Source organism: Dromiciops gliroides, chromosome 2, assembly GCF_019393635.1.
Source record: "Dromiciops gliroides isolate mDroGli1 chromosome 2, mDroGli1.pri, whole genome shotgun sequence".
In the NCBI taxonomy this organism is placed as follows: domain Eukaryota; kingdom Metazoa; phylum Chordata; class Mammalia; order Microbiotheria; family Microbiotheriidae; genus Dromiciops; species Dromiciops gliroides.
In genome coordinates, this window is record NC_057862.1 from 143,090,140 (window position 1) to 143,104,862 (window position 14,723).

Below are 14,723 nucleotides of genomic sequence, written 5' to 3' on the forward strand. Positions count from 1 at the left end.
TGTTTTAAGAGTTTTAGAAGATCCCTGAGCACATTAGTTTCTGACTCTTAACCCCAACTCCAAAAACGATAGGGCTTCTATTGTTGATAACAAGATGGATTGTCATTCACAGTTAAGTCAATCATAAGGTGCTTATTTACCCTTTTTTTCACCAAACAGCACAAAGAACTGTCAGAAAATAACTTTTTATTTTTTTTTTAAATAAAAGTACTAGAAGGACATGTATGATTTAAACAATCAATGTTTGAGACAGTGGCTTTTAGGATAATTATCTGGCTGCCCCTCAACAATAAACAAGTGATTCAATCGACATTCCTTAGCAAAAAAAAAAAAAAGAAAAAAGAAAAAAAAAGAAAAAAGAAAGAAAAAGGCCAAAAAAACCTGTACAAATATGTATTTTTTTTTCCCTGAGGGATCAAGGTACACCCGCAAGTGCTCTATGTACATATTGCACTATAGAGGAATGAAGAACATGTGCAAAAAAGCAACAATGATAGAAGCTTACAGACTAATTCAACTTTTTAATTAGGACTCTACTATGTTGTCTTGCATTTTGGAATGTCGGAACACAAACAGCTATTCCTTAGTCAAAAACTTAAGAACACGATTTCTACTATGGCACATTCAATGAAACAAAAAGTTTTCCAAAGACAGATAGACAAATTCCATCAAGAAAATAATACAAAGTTTGTTTGTTTGTATTTTTTTTTTAGAAAATTACATTACTTTCTTTCATTGTTTCACATTACAAAATCTTTTTTTTTTCTTTACACAAATCACATTTTATTGCAGGAATATTTCAAGTGCCATCAAATATTTATAGAAGGGTTAAAAAAATAGAAGTCTCTCTAAAGTGGTCCAGACAAGGCTTTGTATAGAATAAATCTTTTTTCCACCTTCTATTTTTGACTTACATATTTTGAATACATTTTCTTTTTCCATTGACACTTAGTAGCCTAGAAGCAGTCAGACGCTCACTCACATTGCACACACATTCATTCAATCCCCCAACCTTCCCACATGCTCACATAGACCTGGGTATCCGTACTATAAATGTACAAACTTCGTCAAGAACAACCAAACTTAGAAGAAGCAGTGTCTTAAAACAACTTTGCTTAAGTTACAAAGGGTGAATAAAGATTTTAGAGGCCTAGGAGGATACTGCACTCACTAAAAACAAAATGGCCAAATTCTCTACTTTAAAGCAAATAGTTAATCTGCTTGAAGATTCATTTGCCATAAGATGTAGCTTTGTTTTCTACTGTGAGAAAAGCCAAAATTGTCACAAGAAGAAACAAGCTGTATAGACACCATTGCAGTATAAGGTATCAGGGTTTTCTATAGAAGCTGTATTTGTTCTAATTGAGAGTGGTATGAAATGCTTAATGATGGAATAATGATGTTGATATGGGGCCAGTCGAACAAAAAGGAAGAAAGCTATAAAGATTATCTTCTGGTAGATACTTTTAGGTATAGGCAACTTTAATTATAAGTCATTAAAAACAATTATTCCCATGTTAGCAAAGGAATACATATTATAGATGTTTCTATAACAATGAAGAAATGAGAACAGAAAGTGAAAATTCAAAGTTTTTCACATTCGTTTATGCACAGCATATTATTAATGGAATAAATCACCTCACTTCAGATCTTGGATTCTATTGGTCTACTCCTACAAAATGTATCTAGCTCATAATATTCAACATCCTCTTGGCCTTTCAAAAAGACCTTTTAGCAGCATTATATTACTCTATCTTGATTTATCTCTGCCTCTCCTTCAGAAGCGATGCCACTCTGAAGTGATGATACCCCCAAAATTTACATCTGGTACAATGTTAGATCTTTTCAAGAATAAGTATCATAGAAATCTGGACAGATGTTCAACATCAAGGTCTGTCTCACCCTTAGAAAAGATTAGCTCATCAGAATCTTGAAAATGGACACTGAAATTAAGTTTAGTTGCTCTTTAAAAGTACTAGCACCTGAGGCTGGTCATATTCAGAAAGCTTTGGTTAAAAAAAGTTAACATAATTTAATAAAACCACCTCCAAATTTTAGTAAATCAGAAATGACTTACAATGAAACCAATTAAAAAAAAAAAGAAATACAGTAACTCGTTAGTCAGCCCAGTAGGATATAATGGACAAACAGAAAGACCTTGGATTGACTTAGTATATATACTTTGCAGAAACTGACAATCAATTCCAAGGGGAGCATATTTACCTAAATGAACAATTTTGACTGTTAATTTCTGTGTTTAACTGATAATCATTCTTTATGTAGCCACATATTAAGGTATTTAAACAGTTTACTTTCATTTTCTTCTTATTGTTAGATAATGATTATTGATCAAATAGATATGTATACATGTATATGTATCTATATAATGTTCAAGATGTTATTTAGGCTTCATACAGATCCACCATACAAAGAAATTCCTTACTTTTTAAAAAACCCTAAGGAGTCAATTGAATATATATTAAATGATTTTTTTCTGAAGCCAAAAATGGCAAGAGAATATAAAGTCAAAACCAATATTCCATGGGAAAAATTGAGGAGACAATTCAAATGGCAAAGTAAGGGTTTCTTTGTGTATAGAAAGAACTGGTTGAAGTTCCATTTGTTACCTTGAGGCTACAAAAGACATTCTCTTCTTCCTATAAGGCTGCTTCCTAAACTCTGATTTTATACAACTTGCCTTGTGGAGATGTGAAGCAAGGTATATTGAAGAAATGTGGGGAAAGTTTGTATTTGAATTTGAGTGGCTAGCTGCAAAAAAACATGTTTCAGACAGCTGTGGGTGACCACAATTCCAGAAAGCAGACTGGGTTTTGCACATTCTTTTTATGTATGTGTGAGTTCCATGCTGCTACTGAAAAAAAAAAATTGTCCTTGCAAATACATTTGGCACTACTCTTTTGCTTCTAGCACGATAAAATAGAACGAAAAGATTCAGGTCCCTAGTGTGTGTAATGGTTATCAAATGATATCACAGCCATCAAATACTTTCTGCCCTGAGGCATAGAGTAGCATTTGGGTAACAGGGCTAAAGAGTTACACACACACACACACACACACACACACACACACACACACACACACACACACACACACACCCCAAACAGAAAATCAGGTGTTTGAATCCCATGATTTAGAGCTCAGCAAGACACCTTGTGGGATTAAAATGTACATTTACAGACTTAAGAGGAAGGAATGACCATCCTGTTCTGGAAATAAGCTCAATGTACTTTGAAATTACTCCTTTTCTATGGGGATGGAGGAAATTCCCCTTCTCCCACTGCATGAAAACCCCAACTATATTCCTACTGATAAGACAAAATAAATTGCAGCCCTGATTGTCCTACTGAAGACACTATGTATTGGTGGTATCAGATTCACTCTAAACACAAAGACATTTTACTTACAATTTAACAAATAAGATAAAATGGTTCAACATATCTTGCCTCTGTTCTACCCTCTGCTGTCTACAAAATGAAGAGTGCAATATTTTCTAGAATTCTAGAATATGGGAATAGCTAATTTAGAATTTATCCTGCAGTATGCTTTCAGGGTTCCCCACATATAGTAAGAACCCATACCCTGCTTCTCTACCTCCCTCGTTCCCAAATCATCCCTCCTCCCTTTAGTCTGTGCTTTATGAACACAAATTTGTTCTGGTAGTAAAGATTTAATTCTAATAAGTATACTGGTTACTAATTTGTTTCAAAGCTCAATGATTGCTATTGGGAGATATCTAAATACAAATACTGGATTCTGCATGATTAGGGTTATGGTATTTTGGGGTAATAGGGAAGAGAGCAAGTAGCATTTAAAAAGCCTTTCAAAATGTGCCTAACAGTCTACATGCTCAGTCTCCACATAGAGTTGCAATTATACTTTGTAGGAAGCTTAAATACATTCGTTTTTGTTTTTTTTTTTTAATTTCCAAAAGGCAAAGCGTCCTTTTGGGCTATATCAGTTTCAGACTCAAATTCCATGTGTAAAAAATCAACACAATCATTTCTAGATATGACCAGCCATTCTTTTAAAAGTATTTTTGAAAACAGCAGCATAAACACCTCCTTGCGTACCTTCCAAGCCTTTTTTTTTCAGTTAAACTTGCCTTTCTGGTGCACGTGCGACACAACAATGAACACGCTAGCATTTAATTTAAAGAAAAAAAGGTGCAAAATGAAAAGTGCCTTATCAATTCAACAAGAAAAGCTATACCAGTTACTACATTTTATATTAATTAAAACAATATATAAACAATATCTCTTTAGCTATATATAGTCTTCATGCCCATTTACCCTGTAATATATTATAATGCTATTGTTGCTATTGCTATGGACCCTTTCCGTGCTGTCCTGCCTACTGGCAATAATAGGTGAAAAAAAATAAAAATCTTCCTTCATGAGACAATGAGCAGGTTCCACAAACCAGGGCAGTCAACCTCTGCTCTGCATACCCAGCAGTCCCTGGTTACTATTGGACTTCTCTGTTATGACTAGAAAGACCGATTACTCGTAGAAAGTCTGTGGGCAGTGAACTACAAGAAAAGACAACCTTGTAAACAGAGGTCAAAGATCAAGAAGCCAAGACAGAAAAAGGGTCCATATCTGTAGGCAGAATGGAAATCATATGCATGAGAAAAACAAATTCGACTTTTATTTGTTTTCATTGTTTCCCCTCCTTTGCCTGACCCCGACCACCGAAAGATGTGCAGTGTGTTGGCTCTCCAGGTCTGTGCAGGGCCATATAAAGTGTCTTGGTTAATTTTTTTTTTAATGTTTGTACTTCAGACATTCTAGAAGTGCTTAGGTGATAACATTTACCCATCAATTTGCATTGCTGGCTCAAATTCTGAAGTGAACAACTCCTTGTATAACGGAGGAAAATGAAGTCGTACAATGTCTGGGTATATTGCTTTAAATGCCATAAGCTTTTCTGTATGTCGTCCACACAGTGCTCTTAATGTAGACACCTTGCATATTAACTGAAAAGAGAAGGAAAGACAGAGGGTCAAAGAAGAAAAACAGTCAAGGACTGATAATGATTTTTGTTTTGTTTTGTTTTGTTTTTAACCTGGAAGGCACCTTAAAACAATAATACCCTTATTTTCTACTTGGGCTTCTCTTCAGTCCGTATAAATCTTTCTCCCTCACTTGAGAGATAAGGAAAATTGGCTCCAGAAAAAGTGAATTAACTTTGCCAGAGATGCACAGTCAGTCACTGGCAGAACCAGATTAAGACCCAGGTAATCTGACCACCAATTCAGGATTTTCCCCACTGTGCCACATTGTCTACCTCTCAACATAACAACAACAAGAACACAACAAGAACATTTACAGAGTGCTTTAAGGTTTACAAAGATATATCCAGGAAGTGCCTGAGGCTGATTTGGACTCAGGTCTTGTGGACTCTAGGTACAGTACTCCATCCACTTCACCACACCTAGGTACCCCAGCCATCATCTCTGTTTACCTATGTTAAAACCTATACAAGGAAAGTGAGTTTGTTTTTGCATTGCAGGCAAGGAAAAAGAGAGCTTAAGTCCATTTAAAGTTTTCTCCTCTAGCTTTCTCCCCTTCACTTACCTCCATGCCACCAAAAACATAACAAAATTAATTTTCAATCCTCACTTTTTCCACTTACCGACAAATATACTCCAACTAGTTGCCACAAATAAACAGACTAGCAAAGCACCTACCAAAGTACTACAACACAAACAGACAGTACGAATAGTCTAAGACATGGAGTCACCAACTGGAGACTTTCTGGCTCCCACCTTGGTTAATATTCCATCTTCCCGATGATTCTTCTGTAGGACATGCTGAAGTGCTAGTTGAATTTTCTGCTGTAATTTTTCTATTTTTACCTTCTCCTGCAGCCACGAGCGATCTAAAAGTGAGCAGGAAGATGGCTGTAGTATTCCTCTAGTATCACACAATCAGGAATAGTCCTTGTGCTTCTCTGATATAATTGATCAAAACCCCTTTAAGGTCTGATGACGCTGGTGCCTTCCCTCTAAGAGTAGCTCCAGTTTATGCTGTCTAAAGCTTGTCTCTACATAGTTGTCTGCATGTGGTCTTCCCCATTAAAGTGTGAGATCCCTGAAATTGGGGAATGCTTTTTGCCTTTATTGGGATCCCATGCACTTAACAGAGTGCCTGACATATAGTAGGTGCTTAATAAGTGCTTTGGATGGACTGATGAATCCTCTCTATAGTCTCCATTTCAATTTTGTAAAGCAGGGCATGGGCAATTAAGCTTTTATAAGCATTTATTTATAAGCATTATTTATAAGCAATTAAGCATTTATAAAGAATAATTAGGGCATGTGTAAGACCCTGAAATAACTTGCTTCTTAGAGAAGTAAGATCTCTTCATAACTGGATAGGCTATTTAAATTCGGCACGTGTATGCATGAAAGCAGACCATCAATCACAAAGCATTTATTTAGCTCTTACTAAGTGTCAGGCACTTAGTTTAGTGCTAGGGATATAAAGATAAAATAGATAGTTCCAGCCCTCATGGTGCTCACCTTTTAAAAGAGGAAACAACATGCATATAAATGGATAAAACCATTGGGGCACTCAAGTCTTCAATATAACTAAATTTTGAGATGACACTACTATGGCCTATGAGTGTACACAGTGCACCCATACTCCCTTGAGTGTCCTTTCTGGCAAATAGTAGAACTAGCCTATAGTTTAAGGCAATTAAGAGTTTTACTAAGGCTTCAAATGAGCAAATTATTTCAAGAAAAAGAATGGAATTGCACAAAAAAGTTCATGGCAGGAAGTAGTAAACTAATAGAACTTATAAATCTGAAATTCAAATATAAAGGGTGTGGCAGTCATGCAAGGGAGTGCCAAAATGGTAGAATGTTTTAGGGGGTACGTCCTCAACTTTTACTGTCAAGGAAAACAAGATCCATTCTTGTGACTTTATTTGGAATCTCTACCTGCAGAATATAGGCTAGATGAACCACCAGTATGACCCATTGTGGGGCAATTCTTTTTAAAGGTTTTATTTGAACTGGTATACTTTGGAGGCTCCTAATTTAGCAGTTCTGAGAAATTTTTTAAAAATCTAGTCAAGAAAGGGAAGTTATATTTACTAATGTTAAAATCAGGAATTCTTTGCCTGGACATTCTTTTTGTTTGTTTTGGTTTTTTGTGGGGCTATGAGGGTTAAGTGACTTGCCCAGGGTCACAAGGCTAGTAAGTGTCACATTTCTGAGGCTGGATTTGAATTCAGGACCTCCTGAATCCAGGACCAGTGCTTTATCCACTGTACCACCTAGCTGACCCCCAGACATTCTTAAAGCTATTATTTTTGTTAATAAAAATCAGCCTTACCTGCAGACATTAACACAAATGCAGAAAACAATGCAATCTCATCTTCAGTCAGGTGCATAGAACATAAACTCTTTCCAAATTCAAAAACAAAGCTAATAAAGTCTTCACAACCTGTCAAAATAAAAACACAACAGACTCGGAATTTGATCTGGGAAAAAGATGCGGCTCTCATACTATTCAGGCATAAGTATCTGATTGGAGACAATTAAATATTAATCTACACTCAGAAGCAGCAATAGCAACTTTCTAGAGACAACTAGGTGGCACATTGGATAGAGTTCTGGACCTGGACCTAGCACTTAACATAGTGCTTGGTGCTTAGTAAGTGCTAAGTTCAAATCCAGTCTCAGATGCTTACTACTTGTGTGACATGTCACTTATACTGTCTGTTTCAGTTACCGCATTTGTAGAATGGGGAAAACAATAGCATCTACCTCACAGGGGTATTGTGAGGACAAAATGAAATATCCAATATGCATTTTGCAAAATTTAAAATGCTACATAAATGCTGGCTGCTACTACTACTACTTCTACAATTATAACTTTGAATTTGGGGGGGGCAGGGAAATGAGGGTTAAGTGACTTGCCCAGGGTCACACAGCTAGTACTTGTCAAGTATCTGAGCCTGGATCTGAACTCAGGTCCTCCTGAATCCAGGGCCAGTGCTCTATCTACTATGCCACCTAGCTGCCCTTTTATTTGAATTTTTAATGGAAAACTTTGTTATAGATTGATTAACAAGACATAAATGATTGTTTTCACCCACTTTTGCTTCCTAGAGTACTTCAAAATTATTAAGATCTACAAACATTCTGTGAATCTACCCGTAAAAAGATATAATATAACATAGCTCTGTCCTGGCTTTATATATACAAAATAAGTTGAAAAGTTTTATCTATCTATCTATCTATCTATCTATCTATCTATCTATCTATCTATCTATCTATATGGTATGATGTGGTATGGTGTTTGTGTGTAGACATTGAAGCAGAATAGACATGGTACCAGATTTGGCATTTAGAAGCCTGGGTTCCAGTATTAACTTGGACATTTATTAGCTGTGTGACCATAGGGAACTCACTTAAGCTCTATAAGCCTCAGGTAACTCTCTAAAATGGTTAAATATTACTTCGAAATGGATGCTATATGAACCGACATCAGTATGTCAAGAAGCTCTGATTCTTGTCCGTGAGTGGATTTTTATTGGTGGAGGAAATTCCCACAATGATAGAATCATAGTTTCTTAAAATTGATGTGTATTAAGATAGCACATTTTGGAGTAACCTATTTTATTTCTAAATTTGGAATCCTTGCCTGTATTTATCTAAAGACAAGTATACATCTCATTATCTAAATTATGTCTATGATTTTTACATTATAAATATAATTAACATCTAGAGGACAAGCAGAAGGACATAACATAAACTCTTAATATTAGGTTAGATGTGACAGGAATTTAGGGTACGAAATATAAGACCATAAGAGCTTTTTAGAGTTTTCTACAGTGACACAGTACAAAAGAAGAATAAAACATTATTTTTTAAGCTTTAAATAACTAGCCTCCATTTTAGATGACAAGATCCTTCCAAGTATCTTGTTCTGTTGTCCCAGCAATTCATTGTAGAGTTTTCTTACCTAAGGATTTGAATACATCAGGGCTAGCATATTTCCCATCAAAATATACTGTGTTGTTCTGTGAGTCAAAGGCACGGCACATTCTGATAAACACCACTTCCAAAGAACCTAAATAAAGACAAAAATGGTTTGGTTTATAATATTTTAGGGAATTTAAGATTTTTAATGACTGCAAGTGTGACTTTCAGTGGTATAGGTAATGGAACGAGTCCTGTATGCAACTTAACTGGTGGGCTCTATAGTGACATGAATGACTTATTTAGAATAAGTAAGATGTGTACTATTATCATTATAGATTATTCTACAGAAGCATCATTGGGTTTTACAGAAGAGAAGATTATAAATTATAACCTTAGAATCATCTCTGCTTTTCTATGAAGAGTCCTAGTGTTGCTAGGGGAAAGAAAAATGCTTCAAACCTATATGTTCATATACTTGCATGTGTGTGTGTGTGTGTGTGTGTGTGTGTGTGTGTGTGTTATTTTAAAAAATGGTAATTTGGTGTCTACTGAGCACCATAAGCCACACTCTTCACTCCTACTCCATCCAAATTTCTCATAGAGTCCAAGAATACAGAAATAATTTTTTATCAAAATTTAAGAATATAAATATATATCAGACATATTTATTCATTCAGAAGCCCCCTATGAATGAATAAATTGCCTTTTAAAAATGACATAAACCATTTAAAGTTGGTTTATGCTAAGAGAAACATGAGCTGATGACAGCAGAGGAAAAAAAACAAACCAACATATTCTTCTCTCCTACCTTAACAACCATTTTGTTCATAAGCAGGGTGAAATGGGCCTTGACATTTGCCTGCAAAGCACATACATACCTGCTTTTAAAAGCACAATTTGATCGTTTTGACACAGTTCCATAAATCCATCAATGCGTTTGGCAAACTCCACTACATACTGAATAGCTTCTGTTATTTTGACCGCGCACAACTGCCACATTACTTCCCTCTGCTGTGAAAGAGAAAACAGGTCACCATATAAAATCACCCACAAAGTGGACATAACTGGTTTAACTGGTGTAATATTTTCAAATCCTTCTTAGGCATTGGACTCCAGTGACCAAATTGTGTAGAGGTGTTCTATACTCTTTATGTATATGAAAGCAATAGTTGATCTATTTTAATTTAGATTCAGGACAGTTAATTTCAAATAAATGCCTCCACTTCATCCTTTCTCCCTACCCCCTACAAAGTTCCCATGCTCCCCCGCCCCAGGACAAAGACAAAGAATGGAGATGCTATGAACACAAATAGCAAAAAGCCAAAGTATACCATGGGTTCAGCAGAGACTATCCTATTTTGGGAATGTGATGGTGCCTTATTGTTCTCATTCTCCAGACATTTCAAAAACAAATCCAGATGATGTTTTGGTGAGCCCGACCCTGCCAAGCTGCTTGCTTTATATAAGTATGATCCTAGAATAAGCTGGGTGGTAGCCTTTCTGGCAGTTTCAAGTTGATTCTGCTGGCATGATAAAGTGGGGGAAAAATCACTGGATACCTGAGTTTTAGTTTTGGCCCTATCACTAACGCTCAGTATGTATGACCTTGGATCAGTAATTTAACCATAGGTATTTCTATTTTCTTCTATAATATTTCCTCCTTAAGTGTGGGCCTCACATTGCCATGTTTTACATGGTATAGTGTGTTCCAAAACCTTTACATACCCTCCGAACACCTGATTCTTAAGAAAACTAAAGTTGAGACCACTTTACTCCATCTTTCTGGCCTTTAAATTCTCAAATATAACAAAACACAAATATAAACTCATTTAGATTTTTCAAAGTTTACTTAATTTCTTTGCTTGCTGACAAGCTGAAAGTGATGTGTGTAACCTCACCAACAGAGTGAAATCCCAACAGGACCACAAGTTGGATATTTTATTTACTTTTTCAGTGCTAAACTCCCCATAATAACCTCCTACTGCAAACCCCCAGCCCTCACCCCTTTGACTCTTTATAGGTGGGAGGGATAAAAAGAGATTCTGAAAATATTCTCCAAGGTTCTACCTTGTTCTGATAGTTTTCAATTTCTTCCTGGAGAAAGGTCTGCCATGTTATCTGCTGGAGCTCCTCTCTCAAGTATTGGCAAGTTTCCATATGTGACTTGGAAATATTCTGTGCAAGGTGTTCTAAATCAAAGCAAAACAAAAGGTCAGAAAGCACAATGATTTTCCCCCTTTCAACATTTAGACCAAATGCTAAAACCAAAAAAAGTTTTAAAAATTACTCTGGAATTTTTCACAACTTAAATCAAACAAATAAGTTCATTAAATCAGAGAAATGCTTTTACCCCCCAAATATTATGATAATACCTGGTTATCTAAAAGTCTTAGTGAAGAATGTGTGGGGTAGGGTGTATGGCACAAAGAAAGGATCAAGAACCCTCTGTTTTAAGTCATTCTGAACATTCACTAAATGCTCAGCTTAGGAAGACAAGGCTGAGGAATCTGGACTTTGCAAATAGATAAGGAATGGATACTTTAAAAAAATTTCCTGACCTTGATAACATTCTGTCCCTCTACACACATGCCTGGGAATGAAGGATCATTAAGCCAGATAGATGCCCCAGGAAAAAATAACTAAAACACGAGGGAAAATGAAACCAATTCATTTTAGATGTATTCAAGAGACCTCTGAACTTAAGGTAGCACTTTATTCCATTTCTCCCCTCCCCTTTTCTTTTTTGGTGGGATGAGATCTGCACAGGTATCTCCTCTGCAAATGATCACATGGTGAGAATTTTGTCTTGATAAATTACAAAATTATATGGCTGTGCAAACATAGAAATAGATAATATATTTGTTGAACGAACATTTAATTAATGCCTATTCTGTACCAAGTACTATATCAGGTTCTGTGAAGGATACAAAAAGCTATGCTATGGTCTATGTTCTCAAGAACTGTGTCTATCTTGCAGAGAAGACAAGATTTACACATAGAAAACAAGTGGTGTAGCAGTGTAAGGTTCAATGTAATTATATGTTATATAAGGAATAGAGAACAAGTATTGTGGGAAGTCAAGAAGGGAGAGATTAATGTTAGATCACTGGAAAATGCTTCTTGGAGGAGGTAATGCCTGCAAAGATTTTGCAAAATGGATTTAAAGAGGCAATATGTGTGTGTGTGTGTGTGTGTTTACAGCTATTATCAAGGAAATTAAAACATTATCAGGGAAATGATATTGGGTTAAGCTGTTACCAGGAAAAATATTAAGAGGTTATGGAGAATTTGAGTTGAAGGGTTGAAGGTTATGTCAAAAGAAGAGTCAATTAAGAGTATTGGCGAAAAACATATAACATTAAAGAGAATGGATCTGGGGGCTGACTTGGCCACACTGCCAACAAAAATTCCCATTTATCCAGAGGATGGTTACAACTAAATAGAATCAGAATTATATAGCTTGTAAATAACCTTAGAATGATGATATTTTGCAGAAAGGAAAAACCAGCAAAACTGCTGCAAAAAGCAATAGAAGGAAGAAATAATGCCCAAATAATCCTGAAACAAGGCTTTGAATTATCTTCTAAAGAAACAGCTTTCTTGATAGGACTTTTTTTTTTAGTTTCAATAACTCTTCCAAATAAATTATTTGAAAAACCTTAAGTTGAACTTGCCTGATTAAAATGTTGTATGTAGAATCAGCCGAGTTTGATATAGTCTATTAAAATGTTTCTCATGCTATTGCCAATAGCCGAAAACACGGCAAGTTGAACTGTGTAAAACTCTTGTCCTCGGACCTCTATAGATCCAGTCTGCCTCAGAGGCTGACCTCCAAGTAAATCTGGAATGAATTCTCTATGGTCCTTTTAGACATGGTATCCATTTCAGCCAGGATTTGTACTCACAAGGCTAATGCTTGGGGAAGGGGACCAGAAATTTGCTTTTCATGCTGTCCACAGTATATTATTCCATATTGTGCTGCAATAAATACATCTACTTACTGAATCAGTAGCTGAATGAGCTGTATCTAATCATGTAAAATGGGTCCATCTTTCTTGACATAATTTACCCAAACCGCTTTCTTCCTACTTCTAGTACAGTCAGTAAAAGGGGTACAATTGAATGCCTGAATGTAAATGACTCACCAGTAGAGGGCAGTAGCCACATACTCAGCAGTCACTATTTTACAATGTTTTTGATTATGTCTCACAACCTCTTTATTTGCTAAGTTCTGATTAAGTTTGGGTTTTTAGAAAATTGTATTGCTCTTTATAAAGCCTCTCTAATTCAGCAAATAAGAAAATATCACACTGACAAAAAAGTTGGGAACTTAGTTTATTTCTTCCAACAATGCTTTATTTCTCAATTATGGAAATGGGAAAAGAAAATAACTTTCATTTTCTACAAAGGTCTCCAGGGTTGTTAAGACTGTGCTATCTAAGCCAAATATACAACTTCATGATGGAGCCGAATTATCTAGCCAGAAATTTAAAAGAGTTTCCATTAAAAGCAGGGGGGTGCGGTGGGAGGTGTGTAAGATGCCACTCTGGAAGGCTAGAAGCCATTATGAGTAGAATGAACTGGTAATGTAGCATATGCTAACTTCAAAATTGCATCTGTAATTGCTATGCATTTGCTAATCAAAATCTAACGACAAAAGTTATTCTGACATCACATCATTGTGAGTATAGAATTTCATTTATTTAATGTTTAAGACTTGAACACTAAATTATTTTTTAAATACACAAATTACCTTACATTAGCACTTAACTTGCTAGGTCCTGTCATAATATGGTAATCCTCTTAGTTCTGCATTTAAAAGCAATAATAAAACTGAAGTGCCTACTATGTTCACATGACTGAATTTTTTTGTGTGTGTGGGGCAATGAGGGTTAAGTGACTCGCCCAGGGTCACACAGCTATTGAGTGTCAAGTGTATGGGACCAGATTTGAACTCAGGTCCTCCTGAATCCAGGGCTGGTGCTTTATCCACTGCACTACCATAGCTGCCCCAAAGGACTGAACTTTTAAAAAGAAACTATGTTCAAATTAACAAAAGATTAAAAAATTAAATTATTAAATTAACAAAATTAACAGAGCAGTTAAAAATATTCAAGTATGATATAATCAAATTATACATTTTTAAAAATATCAATTCTACTCTAGTTCTACATTTTAGATTGATATTAATGGGAAGGGAAAAAGAAGGGAATAAGATTGTATATAGTACCTACTACGGCAGGCACCATACCAAAGTTTGAAAGACTCTTGTGTAGAGTACGAACAGAAATACTTGGGTCACTGGTCCCAACTCCCACTGTACTGAAGTAACAATAGCAATTTTGGTGTGTGGCTTATTTAGTCATGTGTTTAAAACAACAATATTATGTCCAAAGGCAACAACAGAGAACAGCAAAGAGGAAATAGAAATTATGGAAATGTGACAATAAAATAAAAGTAATCTGGGTCATTAAAAAGAATGCTAGTTTTCAATCAAATCTTTATCTCTGATAATCCTGCTTTTCTCACACTTCTGTTTACGGGCCAACTGGAGAGTATAAGAGAAAGAGTTCTGGGTCCAGTTCAAGGAAAACAACAATAAAATAACCTGGCTTCTAGTTCAGAGGTTTCTTCATTAATTACAAAAGATGTGAAGATACCTTTAACATTATTCTGTGGTTAAAGTTGAAGTTTAACATATAACTGCTCTTATGTTTTTAGACTCATAAACCAAGTATTAGTGATGAACTGCAAAAAAATTCCA

General features: G+C 35.6%; 1 protein-coding gene across 6 annotated transcripts in view; it reads right to left on the reverse strand.

Moving 5' to 3' along the window:
• Nucleotides 1-1,140: 1,140 nt before the first annotated feature.
• Nucleotides 1,141-14,723, reverse strand: part of RORA (RAR related orphan receptor A) — an 890,206-nt gene continuing 876,623 nt past the window's right edge. For all 6 annotated transcript variants that reach the window (XM_043989395.1, XM_043989394.1, XM_043989399.1 and 3 more), the window contains 6 exons: nucleotides 11,027-11,148; nucleotides 9,838-9,970; nucleotides 9,000-9,107; nucleotides 7,365-7,475; nucleotides 5,789-5,901; nucleotides 1,141-4,996 (listed from right to left, as the gene is read on the reverse strand). In XM_043989395.1, coding sequence (XP_043845330.1) covers nucleotides 4,832-4,996; nucleotides 5,789-5,901; nucleotides 7,365-7,475; nucleotides 9,000-9,107; nucleotides 9,838-9,970; nucleotides 11,027-11,148 — 752 coding nt within the window. In that variant the 3' untranslated portion in view covers nucleotides 1,141-4,831. The remainder of the gene's footprint in view (nucleotides 4,997-5,788; nucleotides 5,902-7,364; nucleotides 7,476-8,999; nucleotides 9,108-9,837; nucleotides 9,971-11,026; nucleotides 11,149-14,723) is intronic.